This window comes from Lissotriton helveticus, chromosome 4_1 (genome assembly GCF_964261635.1).
Source record: "Lissotriton helveticus chromosome 4_1, aLisHel1.1, whole genome shotgun sequence".
Classification (NCBI taxonomy): Eukaryota; Metazoa; Chordata; class Amphibia; order Caudata; family Salamandridae; genus Lissotriton; species Lissotriton helveticus.
In genome coordinates this window covers 592,881,620-592,907,695 of record NC_136063.1, presented here as the reverse complement: position 1 = coordinate 592,907,695, position 26,076 = coordinate 592,881,620, and the positions used below count along the sequence as shown (strand labels likewise).

Genomic DNA, 26,076 nt, shown 5'->3' with positions numbered 1-26,076 from the left:
TGCTGGAATCTACTTTGGGAGGAGCCGATCCGGCTCATCTGGGATATGAATGGGACTGGCCCCGGGAGTTACAGTGTGGGGCCGGGGAGGGTCGCAGGGGAACGACCGGTGCCGTTTCAGATCCACCTCCAGATCAATTGGGGGAACGCTGGGGCCAGACTCTGAGGTGCGGAACCCAATGGAGCCCCCTCTAAATCTCCAGGAGCCGAAAGTGCAGTGAGAGGGTCAGGTCGCCCAAACATGAGACATATGGCATCATAGAATTTTTTTAATGTGTAAGGTTGCCTCGCTCCTGGAAAGGCAGGGAAGCACATAGCCGACTCAGGCGCAGGTTCTGCAGAACGAGGCACAGAGCATCAAGAAACCTCCTTTGTCAGCCGACAGATAGGGAGAAATGGAATCATGCTTTGACTTCTTGTCTTTCTTATGCCTCTTACCTGACCAACTCGAATACTTCGAATGGGGGGGACGGGGACTTAGGACTTCTGGTGCGGTGCTTGGACCTTCCTCTTAACTGGGTTCGAGACCTCCGTGGCGAGTGACTTGGAGCCAGAGGCCGTGGCACAAGCAGCCTTCGGAGCCATGGCCCGGCAGTCGGAGTTCGACTTCGAGTCATGGTTGAGCTCCAGGCACCAGAGGCAAATTAAGTGTGGATACATCACCGATATGGCGCGTTGGCAGGCACCGCACGGTCTGAATCCAGAAGTCGACAGAGTAAACAAATTCACATGACAAAAACCATTGACAAAGTTGAAAAAAGACTGGCAAAAAGTGAGAAGAGTGTAGCTCTCTTCACAGGTCTGCACTACCTGGAACGGAAGAAAAGAACGGACGTCAGTGCACCGAGGTGGTGCCCACATGAGTGAAACTGATGTCACTACCGGTGTGGATGACGCTGAATATGTCTCGCAGAACCAACCGACACCACCTACCGGCGAGCAAGGTATTGCTCTGGCAACATTCTTCCAGATCCAGCCTGACGCCTGGGATATTCTAAAGGTAAGGAACCTATGGCTATATTTCTCTATCAGATATTTCCCATCACAGCATGTATGATGGATATTTCTACCAGTGAGACTTCTATTGCGAATTTGGTTAGCCCAAGTTACCCTAAACCTATTAAACCCACATCAACGGATCAATGGTTACGTACACGACCAGTGGGTTTTTATTACTGTGGTTTTTGTAGCTCTTGTAGATGGGCTACCAAGAAAATACTATCCTTTGAATATAACAACACGGGTACCTTTAAGATTAACTCATTTATTAACTGTGAAACTACTTATGTAATTTACATAATAGCATGTACTTGTGGAAAAATTTACGTAGGTAGTACAGTAAGACTATTAAAGGACCGAATGGTTGAGCACTTCCGTGCTTTAAAAAATGGGGATACCAGATACCCTATTGCCTCCCATGCCATCCAAAATCATGAAGATTCTGCTAATCATAAATTTACATATCATGGAATAGAACATGTGACACTAGATCGACGAGGTGGAAATAGAACCCTGAAACTGAGACGTAAAGAAGCAAAATGGATTATGGTTTTACGTGCAGTTGAAGATGGTTTAAATTTAGATTCAGAACTGCAATTTTTCTTAGGAGACTAAACTTATGTTGACTGACAATGATTTATGTATAAGAGAAATATTAGAGATATATAATCATATTCTGTAAACCTCTATTTGTAAAAATTGATGTAAATGGTACAATTATTATTATACCATATGATGTGAAATATCTTAGAGAATATTATATGAGAGTGGGAATATATTACTACTATGTGTACTATTGACTCTTCTGTCGTTTTCCACTTCTCCACTTACTCCTTTGCCACCCCGCTATATCCTTAGACCTAACATACTAAATATGCAGGACCGACTATCTGGATTACGTGGGACGGTCCTCAGGCTTCGATCTGCTGCAAAAGTCTCACATTAGAATATAGAGTCTTATTACAGGTCTAATTATACATTATGGATCTTATATATTATTTCACTTCGGTAAATAGATGGAATTAGTGGCGTCATGTACTAGGACGATAAGGAGCCAAATAAGACTAAGGGAGTTCGAATACACGTAGAGGCTACCAATTTTGAGGTATCATATTTAGCCAATAGATTTAACACATATTATACTCTATTTTGTGAGATATATTTTCGTATGTGACTTTAAAATATAAAAATAAAAAAGGAGAAAGGATATTTACAATGTGTCTTACCAAAAAGAAATAGGTTAGAACTATTTATGAATAATTTGCGCAATATATATCGGGATGTAACTTTACAGTGGATAAACAGAAATGGGGAAAAGAGATATATATAGTGTATTCCACTAAATAAGTAACAGGTTATAAGTATTTACGTATATTTATATGGCCTTCATAGAGAGATGTATAAAGACGCTAAGAGTATTATATATTACAAGATGGCGACAACGTTTAGGGTTAGAAAGTAAGAGATATTTAAAGAACATGGCGCTCATGTTACACGCCAGTTGCCGATCCGAGGACCGGAGTGAACGAACACGCTCACACCGAACGGTAAGATTTTGAGAAGCAGGGACTTCTAACTTAAAATATAAATATAGAATCTAAAAGAGGTTATTATCCCTCTTTTTCTTTCTCGTTTTTTTATATAGTCAAAGGACGAACTGACACGTACCCGTGTCTGCCGGGATAATATGCAGTAAACAAGTATAACGAATAAAAACAGTTGGAATACACGAAGATTTGTGAATATTTTACTTTTAATGAGGTGAGAAAACTCAGATTTACGTTATGTACAAATAGAATCATGAGACTTTGTAGTAGAAGCGAAGACTTAGGATTGCTTCCTATATGTCTTTCAGATTTCGACTCTTGGGTATAGTATGGATATTATAGCAACAGAGAGACAGTGAACTTTGGTAAATATAACCTGAATATACATAAAACTGACATCTTTGGTACTTTGGGTTCCTTCTTATTTAAATTAAACACCAGGGTATGCACTAACTCTATTGGGTGTTTTTTCCTTTTAGTTAGCAAACCCACAGATAAGGTAACGCTATGACCTACACCTAAGTGGTGCACTTAAGTTTTTAACTTATAATTAATAAATAGGGTCTTACTATTATCTTCTTGGCTTGCAGCCCTGAAGAAGTCAAATGGCATGATAGGAATGTCAGACGAAACACGTGTTGGCTGCTATTCTTGAGAGATGGAAGAAGAAAAGAAATAAACTTGAATGATGCAGTAACGATCTAAAAAAAAACATCATATTGTTATATACAGATAGTAGATATTAGAAGTGCTCAGCAAAGATTTGATATAAATGAGACATATGGCATCATAGAATTCTTTAAATGTGTAAGGTTGCCTCGCTCCTGGAAAGGCAGGGAAGCACATAGCCGACTCAGGCGTAGGTTCTGCAGAACGAGGCACAGAGCATCAAGAAACCTCCTTTATGTCAGCCGACAGACAGGGAGAAATGGAATCATGCTTTGACTTCTTGTCTTTCTTATGCCTCTTACCTGACCAACTCGAATACTTCGAATGGGGGGGACGGGGACTTAGGACTTCTGGTGCGGTGCTTGGACCTTCCTCTTAACTGGGTTCGAGACCTCCGTGGCGAGTGACTTGGAGCCAGAGGCCTTGGCACAAGCAGCCTTCGGAGCCATGGCCCGGCAGTCGGAGTTCGACTTCGAGTCGTGGTTGAGCTCCAGGCACCAGAGGCAAATTAAGTGTGGATCTATCACCGATATGGCGCGTTGGCAGGCACCGCACGGTCTGAATCCAGAAGTCGACAGAGTAAACAAATTCACATGACAAAAACCATTGACAAAAAGTTGAAAAAAACTGGCAAAAAGTGAGAAGAGTGTAGCTCTCTTCACAGGTCTGCACTACCTGGAACGGAAGAAAAGAACGGACGTCAGTGCACCGAGGTGGTGCCCATATGAGTGAAACTGATGTCACTACCGGTCTGGATGACGCTGAATATGTCTCGCAGAACCAACCGACACCACCTACCGGCGAGCAAGGGTATTGCTCTGGCAACATTCTTCCAGATCCAGCCTGACGCCTGGGATATTCTAAAGGTAAGGAACCTATGGCTATATTTCTCTATCAGATATTTCCCAGCACAGCATGTATGATGGATATTTCTACCAGTGAGACTTCTATTGCTCCACATTTAAGCCATGGTAGTGTTCAGCAGATAGGTGTGATTTCTGAAGTGCCTCAAACATGTTCTACCAAGCACTTGAGCAGTATACACAAATGAATATCCAAAGGGTACATAAATGTATTTCCTGCCTTCGAACTGCAATACATTTGGGTGCGGAGGAGATCTTGAAGTACTGAATGGTTTTAGGAGTCTCAACAAAACCGTCTCTAGAAAGTATGGCAATGTAGTTGGAAAAATGAACTTTAGATTTAACATTTTACTCTACAGATGAAAAAAATTGTGGAATGCCAAGCCAGAAGATGTAGCACAGTAGGCTCATAGTGGATCGTTATACCTCAATTGTGCAGACTACTCAGAAAAGTGTGCTCATAAATACTGCATTCCCATGCTATTTTAAAAAAAAATAATTAAAAAAAATACTGCATTCCCATACACCAAGAACATTAATTAGGGGGAGCACTGGTGGAGCTTTGTGAACTCCAAGCAATGCTATCAGCTACAAAGTTATTTTTAACCTGCACAAATTAGCAGCTCTGGCGGTGATGCTACCAAATTAATCTTTAGTCCTAAATGACTCTCTGGATCACCAGACTACTCTATCAAGAAAATGAAGGGGTAAAGTTTCACTCAGAAATTAAATACAACTATCAGTCGCAGCTCGAGGTAATGAACTCCAATTAAAAGATGGGAATTGCAACAATCTTTGCAGCATACAGTCAGTCAATTTTATTGTGTAGTTAATGAGCAAGCTCCTTACCTTCGGTAATGATATATCTGTCAGAGACATAGATTAGTTAGAGATTCCTTACATTAGAATTACCCCGAGGCGTCAGACTGGATTCAGAGAACTTTTTCGTCAGCAGTACCTCTGCGCGTCGAAAGGTGGTGTTGGTCGGCTCTGCGTTCGTCGTTGATGTCGTGGTCGTCAGGATGACATTGTGGCAGCTACTTAGACGCCGCCCACGTGCGCTGACGCCAGTTCTTATAAACGACATTCCATGCTCGAAGCGCAGAGCCATGCTAGGCACTGACAACTGGTGCACAAAACTAGGGCCCTGAAAAGAAGTCCTTAACCTAGAAGTCAGTTTGAAGAACGAGGAGGATGGGTGGGGCGGTAAGGAATCTAGAACTAATCTATGTCTCTTACAGATATATAGTTACCGAGGGTAAGTAACTTGTTCATCTGAAAAAGACAATTAATTATAGATTCCTTACCTTAGATTAGATACCCCAGCAATACAGACAACGGAGGTGGGTTCGTGAACCAAGTTCACACCATAAAGTCCAGGAGAACAGAACGGCCAAAGAAGCCGTCCCTCCGGACTTGGCTGTCCAGGGACTAGTGCTTTGTAAATGTGTGCAGAGATGCCCACGTAGCGGCCTGAGAGATGTCTGAGGCATTACCAAGGGAACAGGAGGAAAAAGATGAGTATAAGCCCTTAGGAAAGCGATTTACAGCAGGGGACTTGAAAAGAGATGGTTGATCATGAAGTCTAAAAAAGGCTGAAATGACTGAGAGGTAGCCATTAATTGTGCCCAGAGCAGAGCTCTGCTGGGCCAAAGAAAGAAGGACCAAGAGAATTTCAGAAAGAGGTGCAGTAAGGGGTTCCACAGCCTCTGTTGCGTACCATGCCACAAATGTGTTCCATCTACAGGCGTACACAGTCTTAGTGGAGGGAGGCCTGGCTGCCAAGATAACATTACAGACTTTGGGAGGCAGGTCAAAAGCCGTCAACTGCCACAGCTCAATCTCCATGCAAGGAGGTGGAGACTGGTCAGGTTCGGATCGAGGACCGTCCCCTGCTGCTGCAACAGAGGATTCTCCTGAAGAGGCAGTCTGATCGGAGGATCGATGTCCATGTGTAACACCTCAGGACACCAGCCTCTTCGTGCCCAATCCGGAGCCACAAGAATGACTTGGGCCTGGCTACGCTTGATCTTCTTCAGCACTCTGGGCAGAAGTGGTATAGGCAGAAAATCGCATAGAAGACCGCAACTCCACTCACGATGAAAAGCGTTGCCTAGCAAGTGCCGCTTTGGAAATTCCAACGCTCAGAATTGCTGACTTTGCGCGTTCTCTTCGGTGTCGAATAGATCTAACCAAGGCTCTCCCCACTGCTGAAAGAGACCTTGCACCATCTCCGAGTGAAAATGTCATTCGTGATCCATCATGCACCTGCGGCTGAGTTCATCCGCCCTGGCGTTAAATGAAGATGCCAGGTGTTGAACCACTAGGGATATGCCCTGATGTTCCAGCCATGTCCAGAGATGGAAAGCTTCTTGACATAGGGTCCAGGACCCCACCCGCCCAGTTTGTTGCAGTACCACATGGAAGTGGTGTTGTCCGTGAACACCTGCACTAGTCTGACCCGGACAGGGGGAAGAAATGCTTTTAGTACAAGGCGGATCGCCTGAAGCTCCAGAAGGTTGATGTGGAGCCTGGAATCCGCCGGGGACCAGAGGCCTCTGATATCTGCCTCTCCCATGTGGCCGCCCACCCCAGAAGGGATGCATCCGTCACAACTGTGAACTCTGGTTGTGGAAGGGAGAGGGATCTGCCGTTGACCCAATCCTAGTTTGTTAGCCACCACTGCAATTGTCGTGCAGTGCCCTCCGAGATCTGAACGCAATCAGATAGATTCCCCTGATGCTGTGCCCACTGGAACTTCAGGTCCCACAATAGAGCCCGCATATACCATCTGCCATGATCTACTAGCAGGAGGCAATGAGGCCCAGCAGCCTCAGGGTAATTTTGACCAAAATCCAGGATAGAGGCTGAAAAATCGGAATCATAGCCCAAATATCCCAGACTCGCTGATCGGGAGGATAAGCCCGAAACTGCGTCGTGTCCAGAAGTGCTCTGATGAAAAGGAGCTTCTGAGTGGGAATCAGGTGTGACTTCGGCACGTTACAGTGAACCCCAGCGAGTGCAAGAGGTCCGCCGTAGTCTGGTGGGAGACGACTGCCAGGGCTGAGCCCGCCTTTAACAGCCAGTCGTTGAGATAGGGGAAGACTGGAACCCTTGACCTGAGTAGATGAGCTGTGACCAACACCATCACTTTTGTGAACACCCGAGGGGCACTAGTAATGCCAAAGGGAAGGATGGTAAACTGAAAGTGCTCGTGGCCTACCATAAACCGCAGGCAACGCCGGTGAAACGGCAGGACGGGGATGTGAAAGTAAGCGTCATGCAAGTACAACGCTACCATCCAGTCTCCAGGGTCAAGGGCAGACAGGACCTGAGCTAGTGTCAACATTTTGAGCTTCTCCTTCCTGGGGAAGCGGTTGACGTTCCTGAGATCCAACATAGGACGCAGGACTTTGTCCTTCTTGGGCACCGGAAAGTAGTGGGAGTGGTAACCATGACCTACTTCTGGGGCAGGAACACGCTTGATGGCTCCGGCTCCCATGGCCATGAGAGACGTAACTTCCTGTTGGAGAAAGACCAGATGATCCTCCGACATGTTATGGTACTGAGGTGGCATGGCTGGGGGGGTAGTCTCAAAGGTGAGGTAGTAGCCCCTTCTGACTATTTGCAAAACCCACCTGTCTGACGTGATGGTGTGCCATTGGACGAGGTGATGCCGAATCCTGCCACCCAGTGGCGATTGGTGGCCTTGAAAGGTCAGACTGGAGGGTTTGGAGGCTGCTGCAGAGGGGGCAGTGGTGAACTGGCCCCCAGGCCAACGACGGTGGGTTCAACATCCTCAGCCAGCCAGGGGCTGGACAGCTTGCACTGACCTGTGGCTCTGGGCGGCACATGGTGGGGCACCCCTTCCGCAGCCACAAAAGGGGCAAAAAGCAGACTGCACAGAACGGGTGGTAGAGAGGTCCAAGAACATACTTGGCCGTAGCCAGAGAGTCCTTGAAGCGCTCTAGCGCATGGTCTGCTTTGTCGGCGAAGAAGCAATGGCCATCAAAGGGCATGTCCATCAGGGTAGCTTAGATATCCCTGGAAAACCAGTCGACCTCAGCCAGGCATAGCGTTGAAGGGCTACAGACATTGAAATCGTCCTGCCCAGAGAGTTGGTGATATCCAGTTCACAGCGTAGAGTAAACTTAGCAGAATCTCTCCCCTCAGCGACTGCATGGGAGAGCACGGCCCGGTTCTCCTCCGGGCACTGGGGCAGCACCTGCACTACCGTATCCCACACAGTGAGTGTAATTGCCCAACCAACCGTGTTTACAGACATCAGTCCCAAGTTGGAGGAAGACAACCTCTTCGCAAGATGGTCCAGCTTTTTGGACTCCCCATCAGGTGGTGCTGTAGGGACAGCGCCTTTGGACGTGGAGGCTTGAACCACCAAGCTCTCAGGGGTGGGGTGTTGGGAAAGGAAAGTGGGGTTGCGCGGAGCCGTGGGCAATCATCCTATCCACAGGAGCCCCTGTGCTGGGCCTGGACCAGGTACCCAGAAGGATGTCTTTTAGGGCTTCATTGAACGGTAGCAGGGGCTCCGAAGAGCTTGCTTCCGGTTGAAGCACCTCTGTCGGAAGGTTAGTACTGACTGCCATCGTAGGTAGCTCTAGGTTGAGGAGCCTTGGCCACCCTACGCAACACCACTTGGTAAGAAGCTCCCTCCTCCGTAGCCACGGTAGGAGGAGACAACATGCTAATGTCTAGGGAGGTATCCAGACCACTGGCTTCCCCCAACTTCTCTCTCCAGTATGGGTTGTACTCCAACTGGTCAGTTAAAGGGTCACCAGACCCCTCCCAGTCATCTTCACCCTCCTCTGGTTGCCTTTCTGGCATAAACACACCAGGGGGGGAACAGGGGAACAAAAGTACCTGTCAGCATCGAATCTGGCGTCGGTCGACGCCGGTCCGGCTCCGTGTCCATGTCAGGGTGGAGGCTGGGGTCGACGCTGGCTGGGGAGACAACCGGCGTCAGCAGCGGATATGGTGCCGGTGGATTCAGCACTGGTGGAGGTGTTATGAGGTCGACTGGCGCCGATCCGGGTCCAGGCCTGGATCTAAGGGGACCCTGCGGTGCAGAGGCCAGAGCAGTTAGACCCAGGGCCCCTAGTGGAGTCAGCTTTGAAAAAAGCCCGAAGCTGGGCAGGGGTCGCTCCGGGTCCCAGGAAGGGAGGGAAACTCTGAGACGGCCCTTTGGGCTCAGCACGCGGAGCTGCGATAGGGGTACCCGCTGCATCCCTCGTTGCATCGGCCGACTGACAGGGAGAAGCCGAAGAGCGACGATGCTTCGACTTTTTGTGCTTCGGCTTACCCGAGGAGTGCAAAGACTGAGGACCAATGGTGGTGGTAACTCTGCGACCTCCCGCACAACCGGGACCTCGAACGGCGTGGAGCAGACTGCAGAGCCTCGAGAAGCTTTTGGGACTGCTCCCGCAAAGACTTTGGATTCATGGTCCAGCAGTCGGAACACGACTTGGGGTCGGGGTCGCGGTCCTGGCACCACAGGCATACGCGGTGCGGATCCATCACTGACAAGCGCTTTCGGCAGAAACCACAAGCCTTGAAACCGGGCATCCATTGGGGACCAGGAGTCGTTGGACTCAAAAAATAATATTGACAAAAGTCGAGAAAAAGTTAGTCAAAAAGTGACTGGAGGTACCGCTCTCTCCGGATCTGCACTGGCTGGCGTGGAAAAAGAAAGAACTGACGTCAACGCGCGAGGGAAGCATCTAAGTAGCTACTGCGACATCATCCCGGCGACCATGACGCCAGCGACTAACACAGAGCCGACCAACACCATCATTCGACACGCAGAGGTACTGCTGACGAAGAAATTCTCCAGATCTAGTCAGACGCCTGGGGGTAATTCTAAGGTAAGGAATCAATAACTAATTGTCTCTTTCAGTTAAAAACCTTTACAAATAGTAGCAGGTATTAGAGTACAGAGATCAATAAAAAGCCATGTGATTAGCCCACAATAAAAACAGATAAAGCCAGTGGACAGAGCATAACATGGAATGCTGAAAGATAATAGACCATGTGCAAATTCTGCAGAATTCAAGCCTAAATGTAGGTAGTTAGGAGAAAGTCAAAGATTCTATTGCTTGAGACTAGCCTGGTGCATTTCAGGCTACGTAGGGCGAGCCAGCATAAAAGCAGTGTCAGTGCGTAGCATCGTGCTTGTTAGTAGAGTTTGATAGTCCATTGCCTGAAGGTGGGCAGTAAGGATGGATGTCTAGTTCCATTGTTCAAGCCTGGCCCGGTATGTTCGGTTGGGGCGTTTTTAGTTTGTTGACCCAGAGCGGACCAGCACGAAGGTGCGAACAGTGCGATAGATCTGAGTGTCGAACTGTACGCAAATGCTGCTAGTCCCGAGCCAGATTGTGTTCCCATAAGTTTAGCAACTAGGTACATGTTTCACAGGCTATGAAACTTGGTATGCCCTGTCGACCAGAGTGGAAATGCAACATCTAGTTTCCAGTTACATGCACGATGCAGTCCGGACGATACATTTTGTAACTGGTCCGGAAATGATAATGGTCACAGAGGCCAATGAAGCTGGTCTAGTGCAGACTTAACTATGTTTTTTGAGCTCTGTGTAGGGTATGCTGACTTGCTGAAACTAAAGCTGAGCCTGTGTTTGTGCAAAGTTCTTTAAGCTGTAACTGGTTTCAGAGGTCTTCGTACGGTCCGGATTATAGATTATGTAAAAGGTCAGGTCACAGTCTGGGATTGCAGCATAAGGGCTATATATATATAAAGCTGTCTGCAAAAATAAACAGCTGAAGGCCTCATGCTTGACGATTCACCTGGTACTGTCCGAGATCAGTGTTTTGGTGCAGTTAGAATAATGTGTATGCACTAAAGGCTATGGTAGCTGCGTTTAACGCTGTAGTGCCGCAGCCTCAGAAGTGCTTACTGAGCCTATTTTGGTGGCTGCCATCCGAAGACAAAGATGTTTGAGAGTTTTGCAGGCTTAAGCTGGTGATTACTGCCTGCAGACATGTGCGCATGCCTAGCCTGATGAAGTCAGCTCAGAGAAAAGATTTCCTTTGCTGCAGTAGCGGAGGACAAATACATAAAACATTAATTAAAGTTTCTCTTCCGTGGCCGCATAGCCGCAGCTTGTGTCGTGCTTTTCAGAATGGAGCCAAGACAGGACTTCGCAGTACACTGTTCATGTACATTTCCATGACATTTCTTTTCTTATCTAACCAAAGGATACAATTGTTGATATTTCAGTTGGGTGGCTAGAGCAGTTTATTTGCAGCCAAGATGCTGGAAGCCCAAAATAATGTGGAAAGGATAGAATCTTCCCTTTCCAAAGGGACCCCTCTCTAGTGGATCCCTGCTTGGGGATCGCCGCAGGAGGGCGATCCCAAGCAGGGATCCATCCTTAGGCACCAGGGAGGGGGGGGGGGGCGGTCTGCAAGTGCTTTTGCTCCACCCCATTGTTTTGGCCAGATTCAGTCTTTCTGCCCCCCCTCCCCCACCCAGAGGTAAGATAGATGGGGTAAATAGCCCGTGGTAGACAGTGGAGGGGCTGCTCAAAATGGGTATGTCAATGCCCCTATCCCCCAATTATTCCAATCTATCTGCCCCTCCCGGAGGGGTAAGTGCCCCCTCCTCAAAAAAATTGCCACAGTCTTTCTTTCTCCCCTGGGAAGCAGATGGGGCACACTAGGCACCAGGAATTGTTTTTTTTTTTATTACGTAGAGGTGGGTGCCCCCACTACCCCCACAAAAAAATTGCCAGTCTTTACTCCTCCCCTGGGAAGCAGATGGGGGGCAAAACTAGGCAGCAGGGATTATGTTTTATTTTTTTATAAGTAGGGGTGGGGGTTTACCAAAATGGGCAAGCCAATGCCCCCACCCCCAAAATATTTGACAGTGTTTCTGCTCCCCCAGGTGGCAGATGGGGAGTCTCTTGAATGGCCACTAGGCACCAGGGGTTATGCGCTTTTTTTTATATGTAGGGGTGAGGACTGCCCAAAATGGGCATGCCAATGCCCCACCCCCCCAAAAAGAATTTGCAACGATCTTTCTGCCTCCCCCGGGAGGCAGGGAGCAATAGCGCCTGATCAGCCCCCCGGGAGGGGGCAGAGAGACCACTAGGTACCAGGGATTATCTTTTTTTATATATATAGGGGTGGGGGCTAATGCCCACACCTCCACAAAAGTCTTTCTCCTCCCTCCCCCAGAAGGCATATCGGGGCAATAGCCCCTTATCTGTCTCCTGGGGAAGAGGCAGAAAGCCCATTAGGCACCAGGGATATGTTTATGGGCATGTCAGTGAGAAGGCCCATAGGCAAAGGTCGCTCCCCTTTTTATTAGGCACACATTTTGGCTGTTTCAATTATATTTTTTGTCTCATCTACCCCTAAGCGGGGGCAGAAAATTACTAGAAACCAGGGAAAGTTTGTGTGTGTGTGTGAACTTGTTTGCCGGACTGTCCGCATGTACTGAACTTTGGCTGGCATTTTGCTGGCAGTGTATGTGGACTTTCCCTTGCTAATGGTGTGTGCAGACTCACGCTTGATGACGGTGGGTGTAGATTGGCGCTTACGTGGTGGTGTGCGTGAAATGGCACTTGGATGGCGGTGCACGGGGTCTGGCGCTTGGCTGACGGTGTGCATGGATGGTGCTTGGCTGGCGGTGTGCGGAGATTCTGGGAAGGAAAATGTTGGGGGAATCAATGCAAACCACACATTCCTGGACTGTCTGGTTTTCAGAACTGTCTGGGGTTGGGAGGTTTCCCTAGATGGCCGCTAAGCCCAGGACCAAAAAAGCTGGGGGTTTGGTGATAGATATTTTTGATGTCTCCACAATACATTTTGGGCCAATCCCTATCGCGGGCACTAGACCTACTCACAAAAGTGAGGTACCATTTTTCTTGGGAGATCTGGGGGAACGCTGGGTGGTAGGAAATGTTTGGCGGCCCGGTGATCCTACAACATTTCTGCATAGAAAGGCAGAAATTTCCATCATAGAAAAGTGAGGATTTTTATTTTATTTTACGAAGTTTGATGTTTGCAAGGGATTCTGGGTAACAGAACCTGATGAGAGCTACAAAAGTCACACCATCCTGGACTACCCTTGATGTCTAGTTTTCAAAAATATACAGTTTGCTAGGTTTTCAAAGGTGCCGGCTGAGCGAAGGTCCAAAATCCACAGCTGGGCACATTTCGAAAAATGGGTCCGTTTTCAATTGAAAAATGTGCCCATGTTGCGTTTTGGGCTGTCTGCTGTCACGGGCACTAGGCACCCCACACAAGTGAGGTACTATTTTTATACGCTGCTCGGATTTCCATATCTATACCCCAAGAGACTGCCAAGCTAGAACTGGTAAGGTGGAAGCGGTGCGTGGGGCCAGAGGGGGTGAGAGAAGAGCAAAAGTATTCATCACTCAACCAGGCAGAGTGAGTACACCAGGGAGCTATTCACAAAGTTGGCGCCTGAGTTTGAATTTGTTTTTGAATTGGAGTCTGCCAGGTTTAAAAAGGCAGAAAGATTTACAGAACCAACACCACCTGGCCATAGAGGCTGAGCTAGAGGTATCTGAGGTGGGTGCAGCTCTCAAAGGAGACAAAGGGGTCAAAATGGCTCCAAAAACTGCTCGTGGTGGGAAAGCGAAAATACCTGAGGGGACTGAGAAACAAGTCCTGGGGCAAACTGTGAAAAATAAAGGGGGTGACAAGGATCCACAAGTGACGAATGAGGAAGGGGCGATGGCTAATAGCAAAACGAGAACCAGGAAGCAAGCAGCGATCAATGCTATACAGCCATTAGGTCAAACAAAAGGTATAACGGGATATTTTACCCCCACAAGCACAACACACACGGCAAAAGAGAGCGCCACCAATGCTATTACCAATACCTCTGAGATATCTGGCACCCCTCCAGTAGAGACACAATGGAGTAATATTATGGACCTCAATGACATTATCGATAATGCAGAGGAAAATACACAGCTTAATGTGGATATTGAGACTTCTGAGACGACGACAACACTTGCACAACAAACTGAAATGCTGATACAGAAAATAACGGCTAATAGTGGCCAGAGTGGGCTAGAAGATAACACGGATCCAGTGGATAAATTCTTTTCAGTGACAGATGGGTCGGACGTATCCGAGGAGACATGCTCAGGCTTGGAGGAAAATGGTGGGGTTAATACAGACTCAAGCCTGTCTTTAAGTTTGGAAGGGGGAAGTGGATCCTCACCAAAAGGAAAAAGTCAAGAGCCAAGGAAGAAAAGGCTGTCTCGACGTCAAAGAAGTACGCAATCGCAAGAGAAATCAGGCAGCAGCCGCAGACGGATAAGCATGGCTAGTACTGAGACGGAAGCAGCTTTAAATTGGGACTACTCAGAAACACAGCAGATTTACAACGACGTCGAGATTGAGAAAGAAGATCCCAAAGCTGGGGGGGCGCATGGACAGGCACAGGCACAGGCACAGGCGGTGGAACCCACTTTACAGCTAATACTCAACTCAATTAAACAACTGCAGGATGCTACTAAAGTTGAGGGAAAAAAACCCGCTTAGCAACTAAAAATCTGCAAGGAGCAATAAAGAAGGTTGCAAAGATATATACAGCCACAAACACGAGGATGACACATCTGGAAGAACGAACGGGGATGATGGAGGATCAGCAAGCCAAACACTCCACCAGATTGAAGGGATATGAAAAACAGATGGTGGATGCCCAGTGGAAGCTGGAGGACTTAGAGAATCGTCAAAGACGAAATAACCTTAGAATCCTGGGTATAGAGGAAGGGGTGGAAGGCGGGGATATCAGGGCATATGTCCTGAGAATGTTCAAAGGAGCCTTCCCGGAACTGAGTCATTGGGATTGGGACAAGGAAGTGCAAAGAGTGCATAGGTTTCCGTTAACTCTTAAAAAGAAAGGTCCCTCCACCACATCCACCACTGAGGGGACATCAAGACCAAGAGCCATTTTAGTATATTTTGGCAACTTCTTGCTGAGGGAGGAAGTATATGCAAAAGCTCGCCCCAACGCTAAACGCTCATTTGAGAATCAATCCTTCTTTTCAACCCCAGACTACTGTCACAGCACAGTTGAAAGAAGATGGAGACAGAGAGCTACTGGATCCGTGTCATAGGATGGGCCTGCAGGCTTATTTAATGAACCCGGCCAAACTAAAGATAATCCACAAGAACTCCACCAAGATCTTTTTCTCCGAAATTCAAGCAAAAGAATATATGGATATGATCAGAGCCAGCGGTGAGACTACGAGTGAAGCTAGAGACAAACTTTAAAGATTGTAGCAGGAATGTTTATATTGACTTACATGCTGGCTAGGCAAGAGAAAAGCTGGTTTATGAAGGGCTCAGCTTTGATAAATGGATACAAGAGATAGTACCTGAGTAAGAGAAAACAAGATGGGCGGAAAGAAGGGGGAAGGAAGGGGAAGGGAAGGGAAAAGAAAGGGGAAGAGAAAGAGGGGGAAGGGGAAAGAAAGGAGAGAGGAAAAAAGAAAAGAAAAAGAAAAAAGTATATATAAAGGGAAAGAAAAGGGAAAAAAAAAGGAAAAGTATATATATGGGTAGTTTTTTTTTTTTTTCTCTCTCTGGGAAATATGGACAAATTGGACAAATTGGAATGAAATGCTATTTTTTCACGGGGGGATATGGTTAAAGAGGTCCTAAAAGAAGAAATCTAAGTGAAGTAGCTAATCCAGATGGTTTAATTTAATTTAAGTATAAAGGTCGGCAAAGGGGAGTCGACAGCCAGACTCCATCACAGAGGCCAGCGGCCTGCTTGCTCTAACAGGTGGGGGGGGAGGGGGGGAGAGGGGGAGGGGGAAGGGGGAAGAAAAACAAAAAAAACATCACATCAAGACAAGATAGAACAGGGGGATGATTATCTTCTAAATGATGAAAGAATTGCAGAAAAACTGTATGCTGAATTGAGGATAAAACAAAACTATCAATGCGGATAGGCACATTGAATATATGTGGATTAAATGATGGAAGGAAGCGAAGAGAGTTGAGGGAATATTTAAAAACAATCCAGGTTGATTTGCTTTGTCTACAGGAGACCCATATAGAGGTGACCCAAAAGGGATTATTGGGGCAGATAGGCCTTCAATTGCTTGCTTATACAACACAAGGGACGAGAACAAGAGGGGTGGCGGTTTTAGCACGGCAAGGTATGGTGAATGTTAAAAGGCAAAAAGTTGATGCATATGGGCGATGGGTGTTGTTGGAATGTCAGGTGAAGGGATTCAATTTTACTTTATGCACAGTGTACGCCCCGACAGTCGATGATCCTGAAATGTTTAACCTAATGAACACACAATTGGCTAACTGGCCACAACCCCTGGTGGTATGTGGAGATCTTAACATTAATGGTCTGAATGGCCTATGGAAACAAGATCCGAAAAAATTTGGGGGGAGGAAAAAGAGAAGCCATATGGCTTTGATAAGGCTAATGGAAGATAATGGCTTAATAGATATTTGGGAACAACAGCACAAGGTCGGGGGGGGGCAGCACGTATTTCTCCGCACCCCATAATACATTAGCAAGATTGGACTACTTTTTGGTATCTCCTACAATAGCAACTATGGGCAAAGTAAGTAAGCTTCCCCGTGTAATGTCGGATCATAATCCACTGATTTTGGACATTGTAATTGCATCACAAAATAATCTAAGCTTAAACTGGACATTTGAGAGGGCACTATTACAAGATGTCAAATATATTGAATCCATGAGATGCTGGCTGAAAGAATTCTTTGAGGTTAATACAGGAACAGCCTCCCCAGCTATAGTATGGGATACCATGAAAGCAGCCATAAGGGGGGAGACACTCAGTTACTCAATTAGGCGAAATAAGGTAGAAAAGGAGGAGATGGCAGGAAGAATAAGAACAGTGGCAAATATTGAGGAAGAACTGGTCGGAGCTATAAGGTCTTCACAAGACATAGTTGTAATTTCACAGAGACTAGCAGTGGCTAAAGCAGCTGTGGGGGAGATATTTGCATCTAAAGCAGCAGGGAAGTATCTGGCCTGGAGAAAGGAACAGTATGAATACAGCGAACAGATCGGCCGCATACTGGCCTTGCAAACAAGGCAGGAGGCTACAAAGGGCGACATTGCCGAGGTAATGCTTCAGGATGGCAGCATGGTTACAGCACCAAGGGATATATGCGTCAGATTTCAAGAATTCTATCAATTATTATATAATCCTGATCAGGGGGGTGGGAAGTATGAGATAGAGGAATTTTTGGAAGGAGCTAATTTAGAACAACTGGGAGCTGCTGACAAAAGAGCTCTGGAATCGATGGTTAGTCGAGGGGAAATGCACAAAGCAATTTTGGATCTTCCAGCAGGGAAAGCTGTTGGTCCTGATTCTATACCACTAGAATTTTATAAAATCTTTTTTCCTGAAACAGAAGAGGATTTTTATAATTTAATAATTAATATTCAAAAAGATATCCCTCCCCCTGAGTCATGGAGTGAAGCAACTATGATAGTGTTCATAAAAAAAAATAAACCACCAACTAATCCTGGGTCATACAGACCAATAAGTTTAATGAATAGTGATGCGAAGGTATATTCGAAAATTATGGCAAATAGATTAGGGAAAGTAATAGGCAAGATAGTATCCCCTAGACAGCATGGGTTCATTCCTGGGAGAGGCACCACAGAACATATCAGGAGAGTTGTAACCCTGTTTGATGGAACGGCAGCCTCACGAGACCCTATGTCATTAATATTATTAGATGCAGAGAAAGCATTTGATAGGGTCTCGTGGGGATTCCTCTGGGCAGTATTAGAGAAGGTAAATCTAGGGAGTGGTTTCATAAAGGCTGTCAGGGCTTTATATGTCAATCCAAGAATTAAACTTAAAATTATGGGCGAATTGAGTAAAGAGATAATGATTGGGCGGGGAACTAGACAGGGATGTCCTTGCTCTCCGCTACTCTTCGCCCTATATATAGATGCATTTATTAGGAAAATAGAACAGAATATAGATATACGGCCAATAGTCTTGAACGGACATTAAACAAAAATTTTGGGGTATGCGGACGATCTGGCGGTTACCTCTTGCGATCCTGAAACCGCATTACGGGCAATAGAAGCAGAAGCAGCTATATATGGAAGATTATCTGGATATAAGCTAAATGTAGATAAAACACAAGTTGTAATAAATAATAAAATAACGTTGGCAGATCAAAGAGTCACTGAGACTGCGATATATTTAGGGGTTTCAATTTCCTCCGATTGCACAACTATAGTAGAGAAGAATTTAGAACCTATAATACGTAAGGCTAAAACTGATTTTAACCGATTAAACAACCTACATTTGACTACAATCGGCCGATGCAACTTGATAAAAATGTCCTTTCTGCCTAAAGTGCTCTATCTTTTTAGGTCCATTCCCCTACTATTCGACAATAAATGGTTCAGAGAGTTAGAAGGGGTAACAAACAGGTTTATATGGGCAGGAGGAAGAACGCGACGCAGCCAAAAAATTTTGTCGTTGCCACAAGAACGTGGTGGGCTGACACTCCCTGACTTCAAAACTTATTATTGGGCATCAGTTTTACAATTTCTAAGAGGGATGCTGGGGGGAGATATAACGGACAAATGGAGAGGGAGGGATATGATTCCGGATGTATACGAGCTTTTGGTCAAGGATTCGGATAGCTGGCTGCTCAAATATAATGAGAAAAGCTATTACAAGAAGGTACGATTTAAGACCCTGGGGGCTGCCATTACTATATGGTCTATCCTTAAAAAGAAGCTAAAATTGGGTAGAATGAACTGTTATACACCACTATATGGGAACCCATCGCTTCCAGGAATATTCCATGATTCCATAATGAAAGATTGGGACAGGCAAGGGGTAAAAACTATAGGAGATCTTGTAGGGCCTACAGGGGTAATTATCACTTATGAAAACGCGCAAAGGCTTTATAATTTAAGGCACAGAGATTTTTATAAATATTTACAAATTAGGTCAGTCCTATCAAGAAAGAGGGGCGGGGAGGTTGATATGCAAAAGGTAGATTTGATGGAAGACTTAAGAAAGGAGTCGGGTTGCTCCATATCGCAGCTGTATGTCGAAATATGTAAATTTAAGAAGGATGACTCTGAAAAAATGTTTGAAAAATGGGGAACTAAACTAGGGTTGATAGGGAATGAGGCTGAGAAGTCGTTAACAATGTTAAATACCGTGTTGAGAACAACAAATTTGCAAACACAGCAATATAAAACATTGTATGAACTGTATCATACCCCCCACAGGGTGGCACAGTGGGGTGGAACAAGCAGGATAATCTGTCCAAGATGTCACTCTACCCAAGCTGATACGATTCACATGTTTGCTTCATGTCCCAGTTTAGATAGTTATAAACAGGATATGGAATTTTTTTTTCATAAATCACTGGGAATGAATATTTCACTGTCAGACGAAGTTATGATTTTAGGAGTAGCTAAGGATGGCGTGGTAGTTCCTCATTATGAGTTTTTGTATATAGCCATGGTATTAAGTAGATTATGTATAGCATTGCTATGGAAAGATCCTAGTCCACCGACAGTACATCAATGGGTTTCTAGGTTGCTGGCAATCTTTACCTTGGAACAGGCTCTATATGCAAAAAAGGGAAGGGTAAGAAGAGAAGTTGCGAGGCGAATATGGGCTCCAATAATATCATGGAAGCAAAAGCTGGGGGAGTTATAAGCATACAGTAAGATAATTAATATCTGTCTTGGGTATTAAACTGAATTTGTAAGAACTATTATGGATAGAATGTATTAAATGTAAGTACGAATTAATGAACTTGTTAAGGAATTAATTCAATAATGAATGTTATTTGATTTTTTTATCCTGGTGAAATACATAACTGTAATCTTGATGATGATGAATAAAAAAATTTTTTAAAAAAAGAAAAATTTGCCCATGTTGCGTTTTGGGCTGTCTGCTGTCACGGGCACTAGGCACCCCACACAAGTGATGTACTATTTTTATCGGAAGACTTGGGGAAATGCTGATTGGGTGGAAGTTTGTGGCTCCTTGCAGATTCCAGAACTTTCCATCACAGAAAAGTAAGGAAAATGTGTTTTTTTTTTTTTTTTTTTTACAAAGTTTGAGGTTTGCAAGGGATTCTGACTAACATAACCTAGTGAAAGCCACCCAAGTCGCCTCATCCTGGATTTCCCGGAGTGTCTAGTTTTAAAAAATGTACAGGACTTCTACGTTTCCCTAGGTGACGGCTAAGGTCCAAAATCCACAGCTAGGCACATTGCAAAAAAAGGGTCAGTTTTTACTGGAAAAATATGATGTGTCCACATTGCTTTTTGGGCCGTTTCCTTTCGCAGGCACTAGGCCTACTCACACAAGTGAGGTACCATTTGTATCGGGTGATTTAGGGGAACACTGAATAGTAGGACAAGTGTTATTACTAATTGACTTAGTTTGCATTTCTGCCTTCCAACTGTAAGACAATGTAAAAAAGAAGCCATTTTGAAATATTTCCTTGAATTCACATTCTAGTATGGGTACCTACAATTTCGGAGATGTGCAAATAACCACTGCTTCAAATCTCTATTTTGCTCCCATTTTGGAAATGTATAGGTTTCCTTAAAAACTATTTTCCACTCTTTATATTTCACCAAATGAAGCTATATACCCGGTACACAATGAAAAACCATTGGAAGACGCAGCTCAGTTACTGGCTCTGGGTGCCTCAGGATCTTGGTGAACCTAAAGGTCCTATATATCCCCACAACCAGAAGGATCCAGCAGAAGTAACGGTATATTACTTTAACAAATCTGCCGTACTTAGAAGTTACAGGTGAAAATATTGGCACAAATGGCTGGGTTTTTTCAACTCAATTTCTATTTTCTTCGGATTCAACTGTTACTTTCTATAGGAAACTTTGAAGGATCTATAAAAATGACCCCTTCCTGAATTATGAATTGTGTCTACGTTTCAGAAATGTTTAGTTATCCAGGATCCATTATTGCTTTCACACCTATTTCTACCAGTAACTGGAAGGAGGTTGAAATCACAAAAAACAGGAAAAATAGGCTATGTCCCAGCAAAATTTCAAAACTGTAGAAAATTGTCATTTTCTGACAAAAGTCTTCCTGTTCCTGAAAGCTGCGAAGATGGTGATTTTAGCACCACAAACCCTTTCCTGATACATTTTGCAGGGAAAAAAACCAGAAGTTTTCTTCTGCAGCACATTTTCCCCATTTTTTCGAAACCCTCCCAAAACGAGTTTATTTTGGCTAATTTCTATCCCCTCAATGGGAATCCACAAACCCTGGTTAGCTTTAGAATCCTCAAGATGTTGGAAGAAAAGGACGCAAATTTAACGTGGATACCTTATGTGGATAAAAGGTTACAGGGGCCTAAGCGCGAACTACCCCATATAGAATAAAAAGGCTGGAGTGGGGTGGGTTGGGTGGTGGTGGGAGTGTCAGCCTAGCAGCGAAGGGGGTAATTTAGAAGATTCTATCCTCGGTGGGTTGAGTGTTCTAACAGCTTTATGACCCTTCTACCTCACGATATACCTTTTGTTGAAGGCCCTCGCCCTTGTTAAAGTTCTTCACCTGCGACACAGAACTCAGTTCATTAGCAACCGGTATAGTCATTGGCAGTGGGCTATAAATCTATAGTAGGTAGTTTGTATACGCCATCAGGGATGTATCTAAACTAAGTGCCAAAATGCAAGAAGCCTTGGTTGGACTTTGCTGCTGTGCTCATATAATATATGTCTAAGAAACTAACATCATTCAAGTAACAAATTACACCACACTGTGAAAAGATAGTTTTCCTTTATTCATCAAAATTGAATGGCAACATGACATATTTAAAATGGCAAAGCCTTTCCAAATGGCTTTACACTGAAGCCTTCTCCCAAAAATGGCTGTTGCAACAAATTGTAAACAGAATTTATAAACAGTCTTGTACAGAAATAAACAGAGAAATACATAAAACTAAGAGAAAGCACCAGTTCTTAAATAGGTAACAGCTGTGCTTACTATAATTAAAACAATTTAAAGCAAATTACAAAAATGGAATGCATGAAGTTTAAAATTAGTTTTCAACTACAAAACATTTATTTTCACAACAAAGTTGCATGAATGGGTTATTTTACTAGAGTGAGGACAAAAAACAATGCACTTTTAAAATCAAAATAACAAATTTGGTCACTTAGCTTTGTGCATAGTTTAAGGCATCTGTAGCAATTTGTTACAGTTTCACCCTCTCCCCATGTGGCTTCTCAAATTATCACATTCTAAAAGAATAAATATATATAAAAAAGTCTTTGCCCATAAACCCTTCCCTCTTCATTGCCCCCCCCCCCACACACGCACACATACATTTACATACACACTGCAGCAAAAGGGGCATTTGTACCCTTGTTCTAAACAGTTACCCTCCCACTTTATTTCAGATTGGCAAATACTGTACCCTGAGTGGCTTATGGTGCTGACAAAAATTCGACCTCTCACGTATAGTTCGATCGTACCATAGTGAAAACCGCATGCAGTGCGTGCACTGCAAAATTACAAAAGCTAGAACAGTGTTCTCATTCTCATTTCTCTCCCTCTACCAAAAAGATATGTATGGTTAGAAAAAAGCTGCAATCCCATACAGCAGCATTGGAGTGTAGCTTGGCTTTGCTCTAAACGTTTCCTAGTTACTAGTGCACAAGCAAAACTATGGCATTTGGGGAGGCTTCTGTGGCATTCAAGAGGGGAGGTAGGGGAACTATAGCTGCAGATTCAGATTTGTTCCTCTTCTTTTTAAATACAAACGCAAACAAAAAATTAGTGGTTCCTTTACAACCATGCTTCAAGGCAAGTTTAACATCAATATCTTCAGAGTCACTTTGTAAACATCAAGTCTTGCCGAGGCAGCAGAGGAGTGGGCACTTCACATTTCCATTTTTAAATAATTAACAGAGTGGAAGGTTTGTTAATGAAGTTATCACCAGTCTCATTAATTTCCAACAGGCAACTGTTAGAAGTAACGATTTCAAGTCTTAGTTCTCAAGAACATTTCCTTTAAACACCAGCCTTCTTAGCACGTGGCACATTATAAAGTTCCTTCTGAAAGAGTCTCTGCTGTGCTTTGCATATTCAAGGTTTCGCTGAAAAGCCAACTGAGGTATGTGCGTATTGCTCTACGTTCAAATTTTGTAATAAAAAAAGTTTATATGGGCTATCAAAATGGAATTCTTCAAAATAAATAATGCTGGCAAAGTCCATACTGAAACCTTGGCAATCGGGGTATGTTTGTGTCTCCCCATAGACATTTGTTTCCAGTTATCAAAGAGGTCAAAAATATATATTTATATCCTGCATGATGCAGTTTTGTCAAGCTAATTCCAGGGCCGCGAAATTCGATTTTCCTGAGGTAATAGGTCTTAGTCGTTTTCCTCTTGAGCAGGATCCGTATCCTCTCTACTGCTAGGCTGCTGAACCAGTCCCGTCCAGCCAGCCTTGTTAAGTCCAACATGTCCAAGCATGGTTTGCGAAAGCCTGGTGTTTGAGAAACGAGCCCACTCCACAAATAACGGCTCCACTAAGTAATTGATGAAACCTTAAAAGAAATCATGAAGGTATTAGAAAATATATATTTTTCCAAAACACATACATTTGCCATGAAATTACATAGTTTTATTTTTGCCTTAAGTCATATGTTTGGCATTGTATTTAACAACAACATAAACAAATACGAAAAGAATCTTAAATGCTCCGTATTTGTACTCACGTTTTCCCCAAGTTTTGACCAAGAAACCTCTGCATTAAGAAAAAAAATCTTAAAATAAATGACACCTCCAGACTGCAGTTCTTAAAAGTATTCACTCTTTACTTATGTCTGCTCATAATTTAGTGTTAGACAAGAACCCAACTTTCAACAAGTTGAGTGGCATTACAGACATCCGTTCCAGCCTTCACAATGCCCATTTTAGGAAATGCAATATACATGTGCATGGCCTTAACTACTTGTACCCTAGACCAGTGGTTCTTAACCGGAGTTCCGGGTTCCCTCTGGGGTTCGCAAAGCCTACTTGGGGGGCCGTGATGCTTAGAAAATTAAATATTAACCAATTAATAAAGTGTATATAAATAAAGAATCGAAATGTAGAATTGAACATTTTAAAATGGTGGGTAAATAAGAAGGAATTTGAAACTGAAGGATACAAATTAAGTGTGTATCCTCAGAAGGATTCATGAGAGCAGTGCAAGTGCATCAAACAGAATATAGTATAGATGAATGATATCAATTGGATTTACAAAAGCTCTAACGTTCCCATTATTAAAATGTGATTTAAAAAAAAATTTGTTTGTGAATTAAATAAAATATTTCATAATTTGTGTATTTGTTATCTGAATGCTTGGGTCTGTATTTTTTGTGCATCATATCATCGAAAATGTGCTGTATGGATCTCAGAGTCCTCTCTGAAGTATACCATTGAAACAAGGATTTGAGTTGGGACGAGCCATTACTATGCATGGCCTTATATACTGAGCTTAAGATCTTGAATGAAATACGCTCCCTGCCAGGGAGCCAGTGTAAAGAACGGATCCCTTCTCTGCCAGACTGATATTTGGGAATGTTTAGAATCAGTCTTGCTGCTGCGTTCTGTACCACGTGGAGCTTATTCAGTGAAGCAGCAGTGATATTATAGGGCGTTACAGTAATCGAGGCGAGAGGTAATCAGTGCAATGATAGTGGCTGATGTAATTCTGATGGAATGAGTGGAAGCGCCTTTCTGAGGGTTCTTAGAATATAGAAACATGTGCCAACTGTACGAATGACTTGGGCATCGAAAGTCAGACCCTCTTCAAAGATTATCCCAGATTTGTTGCTGTTTTTACCAGGGCTGGAGGAGGCCCGCATCTGTTGGCCACCAGGCCTTAGACTAGATGTGGTCCAAAAACGAATACCTCGATCTTGTCGGTATTGATCTTTAGAGAATTGCCCTTCATCCAACCAATGATGTTAGACATGCTGTATTGAACTTCTCTGCAACTAGATGCAGGTCGCTGGTGATATACACAATGATTTGGGTGTCTTCCTCGTAGGAGAGCACCTGAAATCCGTAGGATCTAACCAATTCGGCCAGAGGGGTCACATATAGATTAAAATGAGTAGGATTGAGCGAAGAGCCCTGAAGGACGCCACATGGGAGAGCCTCCACAACAAACTGTGTGCATTTTATGTTTTAAAAAGGACTGGAGAAGCTGTATGGCTTTTCCCGTGACCGCCACTTCCCGCAAACATTGGACCATGTGCACTGGGGTGACGGTGTCGAATGCTGCTGATAAATCAAGCAAAATAAACACTGCTGAGCCCCCTTGATCTACCTGCAACCGAAAGCAGATCAGTGGCTGTAATGAGGGCAGATTAAGTGCTGTGATCAGTGCGGAATCCAATCTGGGAACAATCTAAAATTTCCAGTGAGTCAATGTACCTCATCAGTTCAATATTAATACATTTCTGCAGGATTTTTGCCAGGGCGGGAAGGAGGGAAATAGGACGGAAGTTCTTTAGCTCCAAGGGATCGGCATTAGGTTTCTTAAGGAGCAGGAGAACAATTGCTTCCTTCCAGATAGCTGGGTAGCAGGCGGACACGAGTATTACATTGAATACCTCGCACAGGAAATTAGCTGCTAAATCCGGTGCCAGTTGAAGAGTGGAGGGCATGCAAAGGTCGGAAGGGCGCTCAGGATTTAAGACCGAGGTGGAGATCTTTAGTTTGTTGAATTGAGATAGGGGAGAAGTAAGACAAAACATTCTTCCTGATGACCTGTGGGGGTTTCACCATACTCAGTTCAGCACTGTTTTTTGTGGATTCCTCACTGACAGACAAATTGTCAGTAGAAGGAGCAAACTCATGGAAGATCTGCAGGACTTTCTCTTGAAAAAAGATTGCTACGTTGTCACAGAAATCTTGGGAAGGAATCATAGGTTGTTCCTGGGGAAGTTCTGAAATTTC

At 44.4% G+C, this 26,076-nt stretch overlaps 1 protein-coding gene across 3 annotated transcripts in view; it reads right to left on the bottom strand.

Annotated features, from left to right (window-relative positions):
* Positions 1 to 26,076, bottom strand: part of PDE7A (phosphodiesterase 7A) — a 1,945,501-nt gene that overhangs the window by 262,447 nt on the left and 1,656,978 nt on the right. For 2 of the 3 annotated variants that reach the window (XM_078687233.1, XM_078687234.1), the window contains one exon: positions 21,882 to 23,672. The exons of the other annotated variant lie outside the window; for it this stretch is intronic. In XM_078687233.1, the coding sequence (XP_078543359.1) occupies positions 23,497 to 23,672 (176 nt within the window). In that variant the 3' untranslated portion in view covers positions 21,882 to 23,496. Of the gene's footprint in view, positions 1 to 21,881; positions 23,673 to 26,076 lie in introns of those variants that run through there. 3 annotated transcript variants of the gene reach the window in all.